The sequence below is a fragment of the Poecilia reticulata genome, linkage group LG9, assembly GCF_000633615.1.
Source record: "Poecilia reticulata strain Guanapo linkage group LG9, Guppy_female_1.0+MT, whole genome shotgun sequence".
Lineage (NCBI taxonomy): Eukaryota > Metazoa > Chordata > Actinopteri > Cyprinodontiformes > Poeciliidae > Poecilia > Poecilia reticulata.
The window spans coordinates 18,740,129-18,762,086 of NC_024339.1; the positions used below are offsets into that span (position 1 = coordinate 18,740,129).

A 21,958-nucleotide genomic window follows, 5' to 3' on the forward strand; every position below is an offset into this window, starting at 1 on the left:
TTACCAAAATGAACACTGTAACAGGGTTTTAATAGACTTTGCTGACTACTTCTGCAGTTTTTTTTCTGGCCATGCAAAGTGCAATTCAATCCTGATGAGTTTCTTGCAAGCTTCTTATTGAGGGTCATGGGGATGTCCCTCAATTAGAAGGGGGACATGCCTTCTTATTTTATGTAATGTTGGAGTATTATTCCGACGGCAACATGTTTTCAGTCAAGGCAACCTCTAATTTTTTTCTGATAAAGATCATTGTGTAATGGGTCAATTTTATCATCTGATGCAATTTTCTGCTGGAAAATCCAGAGTTTGTTGATGTTAGTTTGATGTTGTCCACATACCAAAATACTGTTGCAGACTACGTGCACTCTGGCATAAAAACAGTACTCGCTGATGGCTGTAGCCTCATTCAGAATAATGCTCCGTGCCTCACAGCATAAAAAGTTGAGATTGGTTTAGGTAGTATAACGGGTCAAATTTCAAGTCCTTTTCAATGCTTACAAACCCATTCAACAAAGTAGAATATCAGTTCCTGTGAGGGCAAGGCATTTACTCTGTCCATCTGTCTATCCATCCATCCACCCACTCGCCCCCCAGGATGGGTCGTGGGCAGCAGCCTAATCAAAGGCCCAGACTTTCCTCACCCCAGCCTCTTTGGCCTATTCCTCTGTTTCATGCTCTCATGTCAAATGTTGTTTTTTTGTTTTATTTAAAGCGTTGAATACATCAATCTCTGTGTAATTAGTCTGTAGAGTGTGTTACTCTTATTGACTTGAGCTACTGAAATGAATGAACTTTTTTAATAATATTCTAATGTATTAAATATGAATGTATTTCTGGAATCTTCACTGTTACTTTTAGTTCACATGCTTATTACTTAAGGTGAACAAATATCAAATCGACCCATTCCGCTTGCCTCCTCACTGACGGGGGTGGGGGGGTACAGCTGTTTACACAACTGCAGAGTCGTACTTATTAAACCGCATATCAGACCCCAGAATATTTCACAAAATCGCTCTGAGACTGGCACTCTCTGCATGTGTTTTGAAGAACAGCCTAATCTGGATTACATGTTCAGGGCATTTGTTGTGCAAGGTGGCAGGGCATCCCCCTGCACACGGTACTGTAAATATGTGGCCATATGCAGGTTTCACACGCCGAGCAGCCCAATGATGTCATCACAGTTTAATGAAGGATTACTCTGACATCACAGGGACTGCTGCCAACTTAAACCTATTAACTTCACCATGTGCTTGAGGTGCACTTGAGCTGCAGCTACGTGTGCATGTGTGCGATGGAAAAGCCTCTCGGGCAAAGTGCTCAAGTCCACGACTGTCTGCTTCCTGCTTTCACGAGTTTCTGATTTTTCAAAAGAAAAAAATTCTATTTAAGTATTTATTTAAATATATTGCTTAAATCTTAGAAGCTGTCACTTTGATTAGAAAATATGATAAATACAGAAACACATGGCTAATACATAAAGGTGATATAAAAAAAAAAAAGTTGTCTTGCCAGAATCCAATAAACTGATTTTTAAAAGTGGAATTTCTGACAAATACATCTGGTATTTGGCTTTTAAGTAATCAGAGGTATTTCTATAATTTTCTATTAAATATTAATATGATTTTATTCACTTTGTTTTGATTTTAGTGCTGTTAGAGAAGCAAGCAGACATGGGATTGGAAAGAGTTAAACTGTTCCAGATTAAAACCGTCAAATGTCATTAAAGTAGATTATAAAGCCTTATGCTTTCAGAGTCGATGGTGTGTGTGACTTCTGTTGGTTGCACCACTGTTTAAATGTTAGTGGCTGTGGGATATCAACACCCTGCTGCTTACACATTAACAGCAGTTACCCGCCAGCCAGGAGAGATGTATTTCTTTTGGCCCCTGGACGCCGTTTTGAACCTGGGGACACAAATCCTCAAGTCTGTGGGGGGGATTTGCCTTTGTATTCCAGAACATTTCCTTTTGAGTACATTCTGTACTGAGGTGCCTCGCTAGAGTGACTATAAATTGCAGCCCTTTGGGTTTTGTTTGTGAATAATGATCGCACATAATGCTGGATTATCAAAAAATAAAATCGTCAAGCCGGTTTTGTTATTTCTCCCGTGGATCTGACTCTGAGGTCTATCCTGACACAAGTGGTTTTGTGCTTGTAACACTGATTTCTTCATGCCGGTCACACTACATGCTTTTCTAATTCATTCAGTCCAGCATCTCTTCAGCTTTAACTCATCACGACACTCGCTCTCTTCTACTCTCGCTCTCACTCTCTCTGTCATTCTCTTTCTCTGTGTCTCTTTCTCTTTGTATTGCCGTATTCTCAGCAATTGCAACAAAATGTGTAAGCACTCCAAGAACACACATGTGCGCCATGACTAAGAGCTTTTGTTGGTTTGATATTCAGCTCTCCGCACTTCTCTACACTTCTCATTCTGCAGTAAAGGTGCTTTCTATTCTTCTTTGTGCTCGGCTGAGTCTATGAGACGAACAGCTTAAATCCGCTCTGTGGCCTTTGAGTCAGCGGGATGTATAAATAGAGTTCAGGTAAGTCATGGACTCTGTGCAGTATTAAATGAATGTTGCTAATAACAAATTTTTTTGGCCAAAACTAATGTCCTACCCGCACAATGCTTTGCATTACCATAAACAAATTTCCCTCCACAGTCACCCCTGATTGTATAACTTCAGTTGTTCCATCCTTGACCCTGTCATTCTCAATCTCTCATAACACAATCTTCCCCCGTGTCCTTAGCAACTGAGGGCTCATTGGTTGTAACTTCCTACCTGTCCCTTTTGAATTCTGCCATAGCAACCACATTATAAACATGAATCCAGCAGAGGGACTATGAAGACGGGCACAGAGCGTGACTCTATCCAAGGAATTGCTCCTTGACATACATATTAGCAGTCCATTTTAAAGTGCCAAAACTTTAAATGAGAGCAGTTCCTATTTTAAGTAAATGCAGGTTCCCTTGAATTTCAATTAGCTTTCTATTGTTCCCCCTCTTTAATCACATCACATTGGCTTATTTACATACTCAACAGACAAACATGCAATCACTGTAATCATATTCAGGCTTCTCGCAGTGCCTGCAGAGTTGCCAAGGGCTCCACGCCCTTAAGCAGTAGTTACTTTACCTCTTTCAAATAGTTCAATGTGGTGTTTTCAAAATTAAGAATTTAAAATCCTGCACACATCTATCACTCATGTAATTTGAAAAGTTGGTGCGTAACCTTTCGTCCGAGCTGCTCAGCTGGTGTGAAAAGGTTTCGGTTTTCAAATCCAGTCGTTCTGCTTTCATGGCTTTAACCCTCGGGGAGTCTGAGTGACGACAGTCGCCTGGCACTGCGTCTCGGCACGTCAGTACAACCACCAGTGTGTGGCCGACTCGGCAGCAGGGCAAACATAGGCGTGTGTCCCAGTCTGTGTGTTTGTGTGCATTTAACACGCTGCGGCGAGGCTTTTTTCTCTTACCAACTCGTGCGCCTTTATGTGTGTGCGGTGAGCTGATGTGTTCAGATGTTCAGGAAGTATGGAGAGGGTTGTCATCATCTGTCTGAGTATCTTTGACTTTGACAGCCTTCCCTGTCCACGCAGGAGTTGTTGTCACATGCTGGCTGCTTCTGTCAGAGCTGAGGAGGAGCTGGAGCTCCAAGGAGATTTGCTGCTCTGCGTGTTTGTGCAGCTGTGCTGCTCCTGGTTTGGGCTGTTGCTCACCTACACCTGAGTTTTCTCTATGGAAACGATTGCCACCTGCTGGCAGCTTAGGATGAAACTCTTCAGGATCTATCAGTTTAGGATGGACGGATGGATGCAACTGACAAATAAGACCATTGCCATGAAGTAGTTCTGATATTACGTGGAGAAAAAAATCTTCCTCCTGATCATGTATTATTACTTATACTTCTTAATTTGACTAATTTTATGCTACACATTTTCCTAATAAAAATTTAAGCGTGTGATCTAAATCTGAAACGCTCTGATGTCAAACCAAATGATCCTGATATCTTTAATGGAGCTATATTGCCCCCTGAAGGTACAAAAAAGCTATTACTGGCTTCACTTCATGTATGTAAAAGCTGACTTGTTTTCTTGATTCTTAGATATGTTTTAACCCTCATCATAAATCAGGAATTTAAAATGGTTTTGGTGCAGGTTTTTATTAAATATTGTGAAGAAATGAATCATCTATATGGACTCTGAAAAAGCTAATTACCTCCTATTTAAGATTCTAGAGAAATTATTTAAAATCTTCAAAAGGAACAAATCAGACATAAAGACTAAATTGCCATTAGAAGATTTAATTCACAGAACTTTAGATAAAAAATACCTTAGGTTTCTCAGTTTGTCTAAGGAATACAATATTAAACAAAAAAGAAGATTTATGAAAGTATGTTATGATTTTTTATGATTGTGGAAGCCGTTTCAAGTCTTTTGATTTGCACCCATTGCTGTTTTACTCAATCTTTAATTTAAAAATTTGCATTAAATTCTTACAGTCCAATAAACTTCTAAAACGTAAATATATAACATGATCTAATTGCATTTTTTTAAAGTAGAAAAGCAATATTTACCTTCCATCCAAGATTTCCTAGTACAGTTTTATTTTGATTTTTACTCAGAAATCTTAAGCAAGAATATTATTTAAGACCTTTTAAAATTAGAATTATTTTTAAATGCTGTTTGCTCATATTGCACCTTTTTGAAGTTCTGTTTTTGTTAATATAAAGTAACACAAGTATAACCAGTGGATGTAAGCGGGTTACTTATTCAGACTATTTGTTTGAGTAAACCTGGAGTCAGCTGCTTTCTGTCATTTCCAAACAGCCAAATTTGTCTTTCTTATAAGTGAGGGAAAGGTGTAGGAACATTTTAAGATAGCACACTAACAGTGTATTTGACTGTGACATTTGTAGAAGTGCTGGCGCTAAAACAGCTGCATGCATCCTAGAGCACTCTGATCACTCTGGGACATCCTCAGGCATACCAGCTGAAGGTGCTTAAATTAGTTAAAAAGGGGTGATTTTGGGGGTCACCCAAAAATCAGGGCTTTCAAGACCTTTTTTTTTGTGTAATTAATTTTATTTTCATACCCCTGTAACAATTATACTAATAAAGCCTTGTAAGCAGAAGATTCCACCGAATATGTTAACTTTGTACCAAATCTATAGTACACCACTGAATGTGATTTCTTTGTCAATACTGACTCTTAGTGGCTGTGTGAGAGGAAATCTAAATTAGTTTGTTTCGCCTCTGCACTTTGCTCCTCCCTTGTCTGCATCTTTCTCTCTCACTCTCCATATTTCTCCTTTTTTTCTGTTTCAAGTCACACCCATTCTGATCCCTCTCTTCTCCTCCTGTCCTCACACACACACACCTCCCTCCTATCTAGTTAGGTGGCTTTATCAGCCTTCTCACTCCATCTATTCTTCCTCTTTTCTCTGAGCCTGCACACAAGTGCATGTGCGATATAGCTCATTTAAGAAAAACATGAGTTTGCCTGTAAACTCGGATTATCTGTCATTGGAGAAGATAGCTCGGTACCGCCATGCCTGCTCCAATGGTTCGCCCTATGCCACGAACAAGCCCATCGACATCAAACCTCGTGCTAGGAGAGGGTATGGCTCCTCACCGAAACTATTTGCAGGAAGGTGTGTCAGTAAACAGACTTTAATCTGATTTCTATATGCTGTTAAGCTATTTCCTATAAGGTCCTGTAACAGTCTTCAAATAACTAGCTTTGTATGTGCAGTATAGTTGGATTTGGGCTTTTGGTTGCATGTGACAAGTTGAGATTTGGTAAAATTAAAATAAAAGAGGAATGAGAATCGAAGAACTCACTCTTTATCGCTTTGTGCTTGTATTCTTTCAGTTCACACTGTGCCCAAAACGGATTTTTGTGTTTGTATTACTGGTATTTATGTGCACAGTGTGTGTATTTATGTGTGCTCTGTCTTATCAGAAAATATGATAAATAGTTCTACCTGGACAACACAGAACTGGAGCGGAGAGTTGTGTAAACGGCCGTTGCTTGGTGGCTGCAGCTCTGCAGCTTTGCTGTTTGCTTTATAAAACTCATAGTGTTGGCCTGAAGTGTAGGTCATTTTGTCCAGGGTTGTGTTTGTGTTCCTTAGTGCTTTGTGAGGAAAACAAAGTATTCTCCAAGCTTTTGATAAAGCACAGCCAAATATATAATAATTGAGAGATAAGCAGGTTCCATCAAGTGACCATGTGTTCACTAATGAGCAGAGGCCAGGCTAATTATCAGACCACTCTGTGTCCATTAAAGCTCAAAGATACATTTTAGGAGCTCATTACGCCTGTTTTTCCTTCATCATTTCTCTAACATGTTGTCCACGGTCCCAGTAAGTGACTGTCATTCGATGTTCCTTCTTGCCTGTTTTCTGTGTCTGACATGAATAATCACCAGTATACGCACCCGCATGGTATTTGGATGCAGCTTTATTGGCAGGCGGTTCCATACATACAAATATGGATGTAACCTGGTCGATAATGTTTACCAACCATCTGTGCTGTCCCCTTTCTAAGTGCTATTTATTTCAACCTTTAATGGATATGTGTGTGTCTGGCTCTTGGAGGAGAAAAAAAAAATCTATAACTTTCTCAATTACTCTGTTAACATAGCCCATGTCTCTAGGTTTATAGCAATAACTAATTGGAACAGTAGGTGGCAGTATTGTATTTATGTTTTAACAAGAAAAAAAACTGTTGTCTCTAAGCTCATTAGATTTTACTTATTAGATTTTGTTAAACTATCTCTACACTATAATTAGCTTATAATGTACCTAAAGATTTTCAGATTTTCTGTTGAAAAGTTGTACATATAGTAAAGTTTAGTGAGCATGATTTAAAAATGATGTGTTATACTTGATGTTATGTGTTTCTTTTGGATTTAACATTTCAGAATTGATAAGAATTTAAGACAGGTCATTTTAAAATGCAAAAAATATAAATATTTTCAGGTTTCTGGACACCACCTAATGGAATAAGAGATTATCTTTGCATGGCCTAAAAGCTACAGCAAAAATATTTCATAACTGATCTGAAGGAAACATAGAGGAGGGAAAGTCAAATCTTGTGTTCACAAGCACTTGAAATGAGATGAAGAACAATTAATGGCTAATGGCTAAGGTGTTTATTGCTCATAGCCGCATCAAATGTAAAAATGTTTTTATTTTTTTACGTCATGAGGTATTTTATGGTGAATTCATCATTTCTAGAGACAATATTACATTTTGGCATGTACAAAGCATTGATACGCCTTACAACCCTGCATCCAGCAGGTGGCAGTAAAGCAGCTTCAATGTTAAAATACGCTTTATGTGAATGTCCCTGTGTTGAAAATTTTGAAGTGTTGTTTTTACTGCATTGCTTCACATTCAATGCAGATTACATGTTCAATTTAGAATTGTGCTACTAGGATTTTAGACCCCTGTTTCTGAGCTGTATTTAAAGGTACTTGTTTAATCTTAGTAATGCGCTGTTGCTTTTTCAGAAAACTGCTAAACTGCTCATTCAGACATATTAACATATTTATTTCCAGTCTGAAGAAAGATAAACCTGAGTTTCTGAAGTTGTGTTTTTTGCTTCGTGGACCTGTTTTATCAATACCAACTATGCTTCTGACTGTGATCCGTAGTCAGAAACTCCACAGTATTTGCAATGTCCATGTAATAGTGGAAATTTCATTAGGTTTCTTTAATTCACTGTAAAACAACAGGCTGCCATTTTGCTCAGTTTATACCAGAGATTAGTTCTTCACAGTTGTCATTTCTTTGAGCACATGGAATTTGCAGACTGGTAATAGGATTAGTTTCCCCCTTGTCACCAATTTCTAAACTGCATCAGTCTGCCTTACTGCACCGTAAGCATTACGACTGCTTGTATAACTTACTTTTTAGTAGGCGCCCCTTACACATGGGCTTTTAGTGCCTGAAGTTCTGGATGTCTTTTGAATGGCCAAAGAAGAAGTAGTAAAATACATATCTAGTAAAAACAGAACCCAGATCCTGAAATATCAATTAAACTCCAAATATTTACTTTAAAACAAGCAGATTTGCATATTTTTTTATTTTGTATTTCATACAGTAAGCCCACTGCATGAAACAAAAACCAGGTCATTTGTGCAGAACTGAGCTGCTGCCTCAACAGAATCAGGCTCACTTTATTAAAGCAGTCTGAAATGTTTATGTCATCATCTGATGTATAATTAAACATTAACCTAAGAAGGAATAACAGGTAATACAAAAGTAAAAAAAGAAAAAAAAAGTGGGTGATCTTTTGTGATTCCATTTAGGTTCTTTTGGTTGTGCTATAAAGGAATAGTGTACCATTTAAACTCAATTTCCACCAGTCAACAGTTCTCCAGAGTTCTCCAGTAATTTCTCTGAGCACGTGGTGTTTACAATCTGTGGTGATGGGATTAGTTTCCCCCTTTTCACCAATGTCTAATCTATATCAGTTAGGTATGGTGCACTGTAAGCAATACATTAGCTTGTGCAACTGACTTTATATCATCTTGAGTGGGTAACATTTAGACATTTTTACTGTGCAAACTAAATACATTAGGCCTGTTTGCATGGACTTTCTCTTGCATGCATGGGTTTCCTTCAGTGACATTGAGTTTTGTTGCTCAAATTGGCCATTATGATGCCAGTCAGTTTGGATTGCCTTGTGATGAACATGTGAAGATTGGCTAATGTCTCTTGGGATAGTCACCAGTTTAGTTAATCCTGGTTCTTAATCCGAACAGGATTGTGCTGTATAAAAAAGTGATGTATGTATGGATGTGTAGTAATGGAAGTCTACTGGCTTTTAACTACACGTTTGGAGAGGCTGTACAGTCTGGCAATACTTGTTAAATTTCTTTCCCGGTGTAATTCTTTCCTGAGTCACCTGTGTTTGGTAGACATGATTTCTTGGAGTCCTGTAACCACATATCCTCAAAGTAGACTAGGGCTGAATATGGAAAATTGCTTTAAAATTGTTGGCTGTCAAAAATGCATCACGGGTGACGACCAACATTACAAATGATGGGACAAGCCCTCCAAGAATACATGAAAAAAAACAGAACCCAAGCCTGCTCTTAAGATTAGCCAAATTTCCAGACTTTAACAAACAGCTTTGGTTGAAGATTATGAAATAGTCCTAAAATGTACTTTCTTACCCTAATTTAAAACAAAATAAATAACTGAATCTTGAAGGAGATGAGTAGGTTGATTTATGAGTTTTCCTGCCTGCACACTTGAAAATGTGAAGCACAAATGGCCTCAAAAATTGTGCTAGACTCTTTGTTGCCTTTTCTAAGAGGCCTATCTCAGCAGAAAATGGGTGTTCTGCCTCAAACATTTGATGGTTTGCACTGAGACATGTTTAGCCCTGAAGAAAATACGTGTTAAAACAATTTAAAGATGGGGGATTTTGTGTTCTTGTTTTACTTCTAAATGGCTGATCATTTCTCACCATCAACAACTATTTTATTGTTTCATATTGTCTTTTCCTCCTGTGGTTAATCCTTAGTTTGCTTCTGCTAGCCGAGATCACTATGCCGCACACAGTTGTTACTCTACCAAAAAAAGGGGGAATAAAGGACACTTGTCCTATTGTAATGTAATTCACTGCTTCTGTTATGCTATCTTTGCCAAGAGTCTAAAGAACGTTGGAATGCTTGGCGCTTGGTTTTAGGTTACAGCAGTTGCCGAGTGACTGACGCATGAGATGATTGTTAAGACTGCTCACGGATAAAAGAAGGCCCGCCCTTCAGACAATTACTACTACCAAACCACCCCTCCCCACTCAGTCATTCTCAGGCAGCAGCCCAAGGGAAACGGAGGGACAGGAAGACCGTCACGTACGTCCTGAGAAACTGGAATCTTATTTCAGCCCTTCGGTGCAGGGAAAAAAGTAAGCACATGGACTTGAAAGGGAGGCGCAGAGTGAGGAAGGAGAGCAGCAGTGTGAGTGAGTGCATGACTGGATTAGGAAAGAGGAAGATCACATGCTGCTCTGGCATGATAGATAAGTGCAAGTGAGTGAGAGGGAGAGCCGGGTAACAAACCGACCTGCTGCCGAACCACCGGAGCTTCAGGAGGAGCAGCAGTGTGGAGAACTGTTTGGTCTGGACCACTCTGCTAAGCTGGGGGAAGGACGCTCCGTCCAGATCGCCTCAGACCAGCGGCGGCCGGTCAGTGGGACCCCGGTGGCTTGCTGGAGAAGGTGTCTGCGACTTTGTGCACACAGGGAGTTTACACATGTCGTCTGTGTGGATGTGGAAGGAAAAATCAGAAGATGAGTATCATTCTTAAGCCTCGGTCTCGCTCCACCAGCTCTTTGAAGAACACAGAGGGGATATGGTAAATTGATGAGAAACTTTATCTTCTAACTCTATTTTTCTTTTTTTTCTTTTTTTTTTTTGTAGTTACTTTTATTCACATTCTTTTCAGTTCAGGTCTAAATGCTGTCATCCTGCTCCTGTTTACGTCACACTAGTGTTTGTGCTTTTTTCTGTGCAAGGCACTACTCATTCTTCTGTCAGAGGATGGGTTTGCCTTTGACATCACCATACACTTGCTTTGAAGCGTTTCTTACTCATATCAGCAGGTGAAGCAAAATAGGTTGAGAAAAATAGAGATGCTCCAGTCAAAGTGTGGCTGACATCTGATCTCTGTTTTCTGTAAAGACTTAACAAATCACATACAATTTTAGCTAATTCCAATTTCTCTTTTAAAAGAACTTTTAGTTAAGTCAGAATATTTTTCCTGGTATTCGTTCTGTTAGTGGTCATTGTTTTTGCTTTAGAGGCAGAGCTTTATGTTAGAAGCACAAGAGCAGCAAAAGTATTTTATTGTTTTGAAACAAAGACAAAACAGTTATTGAGATGACATTTGAAACTCCAGCATTTTATTTTATTGCTATTCAGTAATGCTAACTCAGCTGCCATTACTGACACAGCAACCTCTGTGTATTTCCAAAGCAATGTACATTTTCATCTTTAAAACTTTCCAGTTATGAAAGGATTTACAAATCCGCCTTGATGCGTGATGCATGGAAACAAAAACGCTAAAATTACAACTGTTCTCCACTTCATTAAATCTTATTGTTTTCTGTTGAAAGTCTTGGTGTCTGAAAACCTGAACAAATTTATAGGCATATCTATACTTCTTTTTAAATGTCTTTCATCTCTGTTCTTCATCTGGCCTATTTGTTGTACACCTTACAGATGCTTTAAATAGCTTGCTCTTGGTATTCTCCCCATTGTAGTGTCATTGCTTGCACTGCTGCTAGTATACAGGTGTTAATTCACTGAAAATAAAATCAAAATACAAATGTAGACTTTCCAACCAGCCCGTCATAGCTTGGGTTCGGTGAAGTTGAAAACCCTCTGATTCCAGACTACAGACAGTTTTTGCATATCTACTGAAAAGCTAAATTTATCTGTAGTTGAATTCAGGATGCTGAATGCATCCCCAGGGGCAGAACTCGCCTTGCCCTTCCCCTCCTGTCTCCTATTCCCTCCTGTTCCAACTTGTTCTTGCTTGTCAGTAAAAAAAAAATGAATTGCAGCTCCAACAATGAAGGTGAGCATTGACATATTTTACATTACTCTCTTTCAGGAGGATGGTAACTGAGTACAACTGCGGTTTGCACTCAATTAAAATACTCATAATACAATGCTCATGAAGTTGTGGGGTTTTTACAAGAGACGTGTGTTTAAGCCTGGTAGAGTCTTATAGTCTTGTGTCAGTTTACCAGTCTGCTCTGCAACCTACTCAGCTTTTGTAAAATGAAGACATAGTAACCAGGTCTCACGCCATTATAGCGCTTCTGCAGGTGTGACATATTACTGTACCTACAGTAAAGTGAGTGGTTATAAAACTGGTTTTAGTAAAAGAGCTGACTGCAAAATGTCTCTTTTTTTTTCTCGTTCTCATTAAAAGCTGAGAATCTGGCAGTGTTTGGTTTGTATGAGCCATCTTTTTGAATGTCTACCAAAAGCAATACTCAGCTGGACAAGGCATGCCGCCTACTCCATCTGTCCTGCCCTCCTTTATGCCATTTACTGTTTTGTGGAGGCTTCTTTCATTTAATTCTAACATTGCCTTTTTTCTTTCATAACAGATATCTGAGTGTTTTTAAGATGAAAAATACATCTCTGATGGGCAGTATTATGAAGCAGATCCAAATGTATGTGCTTAAGTCCAGTAAAAACTTAAGTGTGTTGTATCACAGTAGCTTTTATTATGCAATTACATGCCTGATTAGATATCTTCAGGTTAACAGTTTTTCTTTTTTTGCTCAAACTCACATGAGCAGCTGTGTGAGGCTGTCCATAGCTATCTAAGACAATAACAAAATTCAGCATAAAGAAATCCAGACAGACCTGTTTGTCTCAACTAGTTTTATAATTACAGACTGTTGGTGTCCATCATTGTGTTTGCGGAATAAACATAGATCAATCATTAGAAGATGTAAATTGGGAGAAATAATCAAGAAAAGATGGAAAAAGTGTACATTTTAATGCCAGTGTTTGCATCTGACTTTTTTCAAGCCAACGTTACACTGTAATAAGAAATTTTAAGGTGTAATAAATATTGGCATTTGTTAAATTATTGCCAATATAAAGTTAATGAAGAACATATTTGAATGTAAAGTTCAACATTTTAAATTAGTAGCAAACACAAAAAAAACATGTTTTGCAAGAATTCAAAGATGTTGGTTAAGTCAAATGTTAGTTATTCTCATTTGTCTTGAGTTGCGTCCTGTGAATGACGGTTTTCTATAATTTGATTTTCTCCTTATTAAAATAGCTCCTTCAGTTAAAAGTAATGTAGGTCAGTATCAAAATTGCCCCTCAGTGGTTTAGAAACTTTCTGTGCTGGAGCAAAAAGCTCTAAAGTCAACAGAGCTAGGCTGAAGTTGTGATCCGCACATCTTAACTGAGGCTCTGAGAGAAAAGGTCTCAAACATGACCAATCTTTGTAAAATATATTTCAAATTTTATTACTCTTTCAGTCACTGTTTATGATGTAGCCAATTTAATTATTTAGGGTTCTCTTTCTTCTTAATATGTGGATTAATACAGAAAAAAATTGAGAGAAAAAAGATGAATGCTGGTCAGGATGCAACCAAGGAGGACCGAGGAGAAGTGACTTATGATAGAGACAATATAGCACAAAATAGTTAACTAAATTAAATAAGTTGAGTAAAATTATCTAAAAAGTTACCAGTCATTTCAACTTCATTCAACTCAGAAATGTTGTTTAAAGCCTAGTCCCCAAAAAATGTTTGCAAACTGTTGCATTAATTTTATTCTAGCGATTTGTTTTAACAGTTTTGACAATTTCTGGCAATGACTGAACATCAGGTCAGGCCTTTCATAAGGCCTGACGGTGTGTAGATTATTTAATATTTCTTCTAAAATTAGCATTTAAGTAGCCCACTCTTAAGATGATGAATAGAAAGGAAAATAGGTTCACAGCTAAGTGGACCTCCCGTGTGTATTGGAGCTGAAGTTGCTCGCTATGCTTTTACCCATACGGACCAAGATGATGGCGCATTGCCATGGTGACCTCTTTATGTGTCTCATGATTGACAAACTTTTCTCAGTGTTACAGCTGTGGCAGTAGGTGCTAGAGCAGTGTTATGACTGAAGACAACGATTCATAGTATTTATATCTCACAGAGTCTGAAGGAAAAAGGGGGAAAGCAAACCAGGGAATGAAACACTGCCATTAATAATTGATTTGATTGCATCCTGCTATGTACAAAAGGTCAACTGGGTAGTACTCGTCCCCCACGCAGTATAAATTCCTACCAATTGTCCAAGAATTATGGCAAAATTGTTTCTGTTTTAAGATGATTTTTTTCAGTAAGATTTGCATGAATGAGTTTCAGCTGCTGAATGTTTATGAAAAGTTAGCCATTCCTCAGCTTGAAGTAGTATTCTAAATATACAAAAGTACAAAGTTCTCAAGAACTTTTTAATTTGACAAGACATTGGCGAGAAGACTCAGAGCAAAAGATGTTTTTTTTTTTAGATATCTTCACAGTTTGAATGTTTTGTATTTAGGTTCTACTTGTTCTTGAGGATATTGAGATAAGGAATTTTTCAGAGACCGAACACAGTTGAAATGCCTTAATTGAGTGCTCACCATTTCATGCCAGAAATAACATTTTGTACTCGTTAACCATTTAAAGTAATTTTTTACATTTTCTAGTATGTCTAGTGTAAGAAAATTTGTTTTTATGTTCAATAAGATCTACCAGCAGAAGGTCACCTAGAAATGTATATATATATAAAAAAAACAGAAATTGAATTTCATGTTTGTTATAATAATGCCATGCAACAAAACAGCTGCAGTCTTTGTAATGGAGAGCTTCATTACTGGAACTGTTTTTACCTAAGTCACTGAATAGCACTTTAAAAGCACTTTTTGCACTTTATTAACAAGCACTTTATTTAGCACTGCACTTTAAGCAGAGATTTGCACATAAATAATTTGCACACGAGAAGTTTTAATTGTTTTTATTGAGTATTTCAGTAATTGGCATGTAGCCTTTTGTTCTGGGCTCTGCACAGCTGCTCCTCATTGACAAGTGAGGTGGTTGCCTGTGAAGGGAGGATAATTGTTACTCAGAGCAATGAGCTACTGGTGGGTTAAACTGAGCAAATGTTTGTGCATAATCTGTTAGGTGTGGAGTGCTGATATTGAGTGACTCACCTGTCTTTTCTGTGTCCTCTCCATGGTGTTTGGACAAATACTACCCCGGGGGTCCAGACACCATTTATAGGTTCCGGGAGAGGCCATTGAAAAGTGGGGCGGGGGGGATTGTTTATGGGTTTTTTGTGGTGTTTCATTTGGTGTAAGATAAAATATAAAATATTTATAAAAAGTACATTTAAATGTTTATATTTAGTAAAATGTATTTTATTTAAATAGGTGGAGATTGGTTAAGTGAGATCCCCCTGTTAATTGGAGGTGGTTGGGTCTGTCATAGCTGAGACTATTTAAGCCTGCAGTTTCACCTGTGAAATGTGTGTGTGTGTGTGTGTGTGTTGATGCTGTGAGAAGAATAAACCCACTGCTGTTTCCACCCAACCCTGCCTCAAGTAGTCTTCCTCACTGTAAAATCCAACCGCAAAAGGCCACCTTGTTACAGTCTTTAAAATAATATAGAATTGGTTATTATGGTTATTTTTTATTTCAGTACATGAAATCATGTATAATATTTGATATGATAAACATTTCTTACGAGATACAAAAATTCTATATTTTGTTGTTGAAATTCTGTGTAAACTAGTGTTTGACACAAAACTGTCTGTCAAGAATCAACACAGTCTCTAAATCATGTAGCAAAAAAATAACTATTAAATTTATTGAAGAACTGTCATAATCAATTATGACACTGTTATATACATTTTTGGTCAGTGTGTCAGTTGGTTTTATTATAAAGCATACAGTCTACATCCATCTCATTTTTGAAAGTATAGTGAAACTTAAATGAAATCACAAAAAAGTTGAGGAATGAAGATAATTAAAAATAACTCATGGTTTTGTTAATTACAAAACTAGTTTTATATACAAAACTTGAAGTACAAAGGACTGAAATGCCAAGTCGTATGTATAAAAGCGATGTATGAATTTCCTATGGTTTGTGCTGTACAGGAAGTTCCTCTCATTTGGAAAAAAAATGTCTTAGATTTATCTCCTAATTTTTGAGCCAAAGACAAATTTGGCTATTGCTTCCTGTTGGGTGTTGGCAAATCAACATATATCTGCCTTGACTTTTTTTTTTTTACTTCTGTGAATACATGTGTGTGTGTATGCGTGTGGGTGCGTGTGTTTGTGTGGGTGGGCAGTGCAGATAGAGGAAACAGGCGTTGTAGTTATCAGTGAATGGTCAGTCCTTATCTGCTTGGTCCGGTCTGCGTTGTGGTTGATGGCCTTGTCACAAATTCTTTACCTCCTCCCCCAGTCTTTTCAAACAAGATGGTAAAAGAAGAAAAGGATTTGCCCTGACATGAATAATAATATGTTGCAGGTTGTAGGGATGGCTTGCCTTTAACGTACAGCCAATCTGCTTTGACCTGCGACAGTGTTACAGTCACTGCTATTTGCTAAAAGCAACATAAAAAAAACACTCCAACTTTTATCACTTAAGAACACCTTCCTGTAACATACAACATCTTGTACCTTCCGTACAAGATACTTATATCATAATAATAACAGTAAAAATAATATTTTAAGGGAATTTTTGGAACAAGCTTTAATGCATTCAACTGATTGGACAGTGACATTTTAAGCGGATGGTTTCCAGAGCCAAAATATTCATTTTCTAAATCTTGGTAGATATAGAGCTTGCTATTACTTGATTTGTTGTAAGTATTTGTTTACACTGATTATTAACCTGAAATATTTTACCCTCACTACCTGTATCTGTATTTGAGGACTAAATATTCGGTAGTCAACCTGAGGCCAGTTACATGAGCAGATAGCACAACTACATAATTAATAATAACAATAATTAAGTTAATATCAGCTTGTCATAATTGGTGTAATTTTAAGAAGAACACAGCAACAGAAATTTGTGATATTCTACTTGAGTGTTGCTTTAAAACGACGAAGTTGAGCAGTCGGTTCTAAATCTTTCTTTGAGTGTCTGTATTGAAATAAAATAATCATATCACAATATGAACATATGTTAATCAATATGTTATAATATTTTAGCAGCAGTAGCATCATTGCTTTTCTGTTATTCAGTAAATAGTAACGTAATCAGTAACGTTATATCTTTTAATTGTATTCTTTGTGTAAAATTTTCACTCAAGGCAATAGTGATAATCTCGTAGCACCTCATTCCTCTAGGACACATAGCTGTCAGTACCCTGACATAAACACTGTGCTGCCATTTTAAAACCGTAGGTCATGGACATGCCACAGGACGCAGTGCAGCACCTTGCTCATGTCCTTTCCTTCTGTCTCCGTCTATTTTTCAATGTTCACTCACCTCTTCGTCTTTCCTTGTTCTCCACTTACACCAAAACAGAAAATAGTTAGTTCACCGATTCACTCTCAGCTCTGAGCTGTTACACATAACTAATGATGGTGTGTCTTTTTAAGCAGATCAGCAAGGATGAGGATAGATAGGATTCTGCTCCACCTGAGGGTTTAGCCATGAGAACAATGTTGGTCACATTACATAACACAAACATAGTTATGTGTCTCTTTTAAATGTGCAACCAAGTGCAAAAATATGAGGTTTGTATATAACTCAACCGAGAGCTTTAAAACGAATAAAAAATAAATAAAAAAAGATTTTATAATCCTGGAATCCCAAATGTTTACAAGCTGTGTGCTAAAGCAGACAGAGGGAAGGTGACTCTTGCTTTATTTTAGAAAGCTATGGACACAAAAGGAAGCAGGCTAGTGGGAAACAGTGAGGAGAAATATTTCTCTCCTCACTGTTAACATAACCTCAGAAAGCTTGAACCTTTCTGAGGTTAAAGCTGTAAAAAGAAGATTAATGAATATATATTAGTATGTATTTCATGGAGTTTTATTCCCTGCCTGGTTGGGGGACATAATACTGAAATGCTTTGTTTTTTTTCTGTTTGTCAAATAGAACCAGTTGACCTCAGAAAGAGGCTAAAGATGGCACAGACTCACAAACTCTGAGTTTTAACTCTCAAATCAAATTATGTCAACTCCTGACTCTAGTTACAAAGTAAAAAATCCAACAGAACATTATTACAGATCACTTTCTATATTAATTTGGTCTTAAAGTTTCTGTGTTAAAGCCACAATAAGTAGCAAATTCATTTTTTTGTCATTTAGTTTTCTATGGGCAGTTTCTGTAAGTGTAAAATATGCAGGTTTTTTCCTACAGAAGGCTTTGCTCCTGAACCAGAACACAAAAAGATGTCAAAGTCCTGTTCTGACGTAGTGGTATCACTAAGAGCCATATTTGCAGAATGGCTGTCAAATGTAGGTCGTGTCCCAGAATAATTTGACTTTTGCCATTTTTAACTAAGTGGATCATTCAGAGTAAACTCAGCATTTTGGAAGTAAGGAGATAAACTACTTCAGTGTTTGAGAGCAAGCGTGCGAGGGGGTGATGAAACTATGAAAAGGAATAAGAATGTGAAATTTATCAGCAAATGTGTCAACCAAAACCAGTCACTGAATGTACAAAGACTTGGGAAAATTATATGCCAGTATAAATTAGTACTTCAGGTGTGGGGGGGGGAAATTAGTTATTGCTGAAGAGTCACATTAGAGCTACATTGAAATGCGTAGTTGTTCCCTGTTGTTGTGTAGTTGTTTTTTAATAATAATTTTTATCATTTTTGATGTGCTCATTTCTGGGAACTCCACCTTGAAATGTGTTCCTATAAAACAAATAAACAAACAAAAAAACATCCGCATCGAACCCTGTACCTGATTTAGGCTGTTTGGTAGAACAACGATCGATGAACGCAGCAAGAATTTCATAGGATACAAAGCTTTTCATTCAAAATGTTTACAGTACAATAAAGAAACTGTTTGTCATTTTTGTTTTAAAAATAAGTCTTTTGCAGAGTCCAAAAAAAAAATAAAAAATTAACGTTATAGTTCGAATAATAAGTTATAGAAAACCTCTAATGAAAATGATTGAATGAACTGTGATACTTATATTTTAGGGGTCAGTGCATTAATTTCAATTTCTTCTTTGTGAAATATACCTTCTATGTGCTATTGTTTTTTTTTTTTTTTTTTTAATTAGGCTTTAACTATGGCAAATGTCACTGTCGGACATCGGGAAAGTGGGGGCGCTGTCCTGTCAGCCCATCAGTTCTCAAAACTACACACAAAAAAACTTGTAAAAGCCCACACAGGGTCAGTGCGACCTTTTTGGGCAGAGAAAAAAAATTATGGGGTCCAAATTACCCCATTTCTTAAGACCAGGGGAGGGTTGAAGGGTTAAAAGTGATGGAGAATGTTCCCATGGTTAAAGACAGTCTTAGAGTTTTCCCACTCTCTGAAGTATTAAATAATGTAGCTTTCAGGCCAAAAGCAGCCTACACATATCTTGGCGTGGTGAGCTCCCAGGAACCATTAATGGATTCTGTAGACTAAAAGTTTGATTGAGTAGATTGCAAAAGAAGGAGGGTATTGGCTATGTGTATTACGACAACTACAGTTCGATCAGCTCTCATCGTGCATTTGTAATGCTAAAGCCAACAACAGAAACATGACACTTTTATTTTATTTTACTTAACAGTTTTATGATGTTTTTGAAATAACTAAGCACATTGTTTTTGACATTTGGATGGTTTCCTGTTTTTCGTTTTTGGTAATTGATATATAATTGATAATAATTGATATGTTGACACCAAAAGGATTGTGCATTATAAATGACACATGGAAGTTTCAAACAGCATTTGACTTTATAGAGTGTATAACAAATTTAGCAACATATTTATTTATGACTGACAACTTTTTAAAGAGGTAGCGATCTCAGAAACACTTACTACCTGATATCCTTGCATCCATTTATTGTCTATACCCTGTGCTTGAGTATTGTTTTTTTTTAAGCAAATTTTTAATATTAGTGTCCGATGGTATTTTTATTGCAGATTATCAAAAATAATGCTGGATTTGCTGACCTAGTTCAAAAGCATTTCTCTTTAAGAGGGACACTCACTTAGTCTTCTGTTTATTTCCACTATGTAGCCATACAAGTGTTGGCCTTCTTTTCTTTCTTTTTCTCTTTATTGGCTGCTGATTTGCTCTATTGGGAGAAAAAAAAAAAAACAGGTATTCCAACTATGATGTCAATGTTGGCGCAATACTATGCTAACTTTGCTCCAAGACTTATTTGTTATTCCAGAGGAAGGGATGGAGGGTGTGTCTATAGAGTAAAACCACACATGCAGTTTAGGTGAGACTGAGCGTGGGCTTTGACGTCAGAGTGCGATCAGATGTTAAACATATGCTAGAGGCTCTGTGTCAACACTTTCTCTGTCTCAGTTTGAGATCTTTTCCTTGTTCACATACAGGACGTACTCATTCATGTGCACTTACCACACGGAGCAGCTGCACGACGAGCTGACCTGTGTTAGCAGTGATGACTTATCTTTCACTGGTGTGAGTCGGGGCTCTCAACACTTCCAGTAAAGACAGCAGAAGGATTACTTGGTTTGATAAGAGTGTGAAGATGGGTGATATGAGGGAGGTTCAGACTGATTGGTGCTCTTTGAGAGTGTGTAGAGCAACTTTTAAAAAAAGTTACCAGGGTCACTTCAACTGCAGCACTTTTGTGTCTTTTTTTTCTCTTTTTTTTTGTCTAAGAACTTAGAGAGGAGGGCAAGGACAATACAATTGTCCTTTGTTCCAGGCAGGCAGCCAAACTATCCTATTCCCCAACAAAAGTTCACTCTCAGTCAGCCTCTGCCATCAGTTATATCACAGGAAGAAGGTAGATCATTTAGCCCTTTAAGTATTCTGGAAAATATGCTTGGCATGTCCTGTGTTGCAGTGTGGCTTTCGAGGAGCTTGATAAGATGTGACTACAGCTAAATATTTTACAGATTGCACTAATCACAATTCTGTGGCTAATTTTTGGTCTCCGGTGATTATAAAGAGGACAGTAATATAATCAGATACAAGAACAGCATTGACTGTGTTCACACTTTAAACTGCGTTTAACATCTGTTAGGGATTGGTGTGCTTGGTGTGGCTGAAATGGCCAAACATCAGTCTTCAGATTCATGTGCTACAGAATGAAGACATAAACACTGAGTAAAAAGTCGGCAACATTTGGAAATGTTGCCGAGGTCTTTTGTCTTTTGTCATGATAAAAGGTCTTTTTGTCATGACAAAAAGACCTTTAAAGCTCATGAGTAGAATCGAGCAACTTTGCTGTACTCTGCTTGACCTCCTTAATTTCTCAGTTTATTTCTTGTTAGATAATATATCAGTTGTACTGTTGGAACTTATCCACATATACATTTCAGAATGTATCTGTGGATACATTGGCTTTACTTAGCTTCACGTTAAACCCATACTCTCGATTCTCTACTTTCGCATAAAAAGTAGGCAACATATTTGTGGGTCTTACTTGCCAACTTTTGTTCTATCATGTGAACAAACCAAGCCAGGGTTTTCCCATACCTGCAGGCATTCTGAAACTTTACCTGAAGGAGTCAGGTTTTATCTTAGTGTTAAAGGAAAGGAGCCAGTTTACTTTGAATGAATGCTTTTATTTACACAGGCACGTTTAATATCGTGGGATTTTTAACAGCATATAACCCGTGTCTATACACCATCAAACTTTTAAAAAATTTCATTTCAATAACTGTTCACTCTGCATATTTTAGGCTGTCATACATGCACAGGCTTGCTCATTTTCTAACAGTATTAGAAGGGAACCAATGCTGGATAAAAACTTTTGTTTTCTTTTGTTATGTATCTCTATGATGATTATGATAAGATAAGGAGACGTCACCCTCCTGGGTATTACGCGTTGTGTCGAGGGGAATCCCACACTGACCTTAGCATCCTCCCCAGACCAGATTATAGGATTGCGTCCCAGCCTTGGCAATGAGGCAGATGTCTCCGTAGATATGCATTAGTCATCACTTGGGTCCACAATCACCTTGGAGACTAAGGAGCTCAGCATGACATCCCAATAGGAAGTGGTGTCACTGGTAAAAAAAAAAAAAAAACACTTCTTAGCTGTGAGTCAGTAGCAGTATCAGGACTGAGGTATTCCCTGTGGCACAGAGGAGGGTTGTAATAAAGCATGCTGAGTGTGGTTCTGTGTGAGCAGATTCCAGGACTAGTGAGAAAACCTGCTGCGATAAATTACAAGCATAAGTGATTGAAAATAGAGTAGGAGCCCACTTTTGAAACCACATTACCATGATTTGATGATTTGTCTTTTTATATATATA

General features: G+C 37.6%; 1 protein-coding gene across 6 annotated transcripts in view; it reads left to right on the forward strand.

The window, feature by feature from the left end:
* The window catches only part of pde4d (phosphodiesterase 4D, cAMP-specific), a 203,704-nt gene that overhangs the window by 161,040 nt on the left and 20,706 nt on the right, over positions 1-21,958 (forward strand). The window contains exon 1 of one of the 6 annotated variants that reach the window (XM_008418383.2): positions 10,159-10,376. The exons of the other annotated variants lie outside the window; for them this stretch is intronic. Coding sequence (XP_008416605.1) covers positions 10,312-10,376 — 65 coding nt within the window. The 5' untranslated portion in view covers positions 10,159-10,311. Of the gene's footprint in view, positions 1-10,158; positions 10,377-21,958 lie in introns of those variants that run through there. 6 annotated transcript variants of the gene reach the window in all.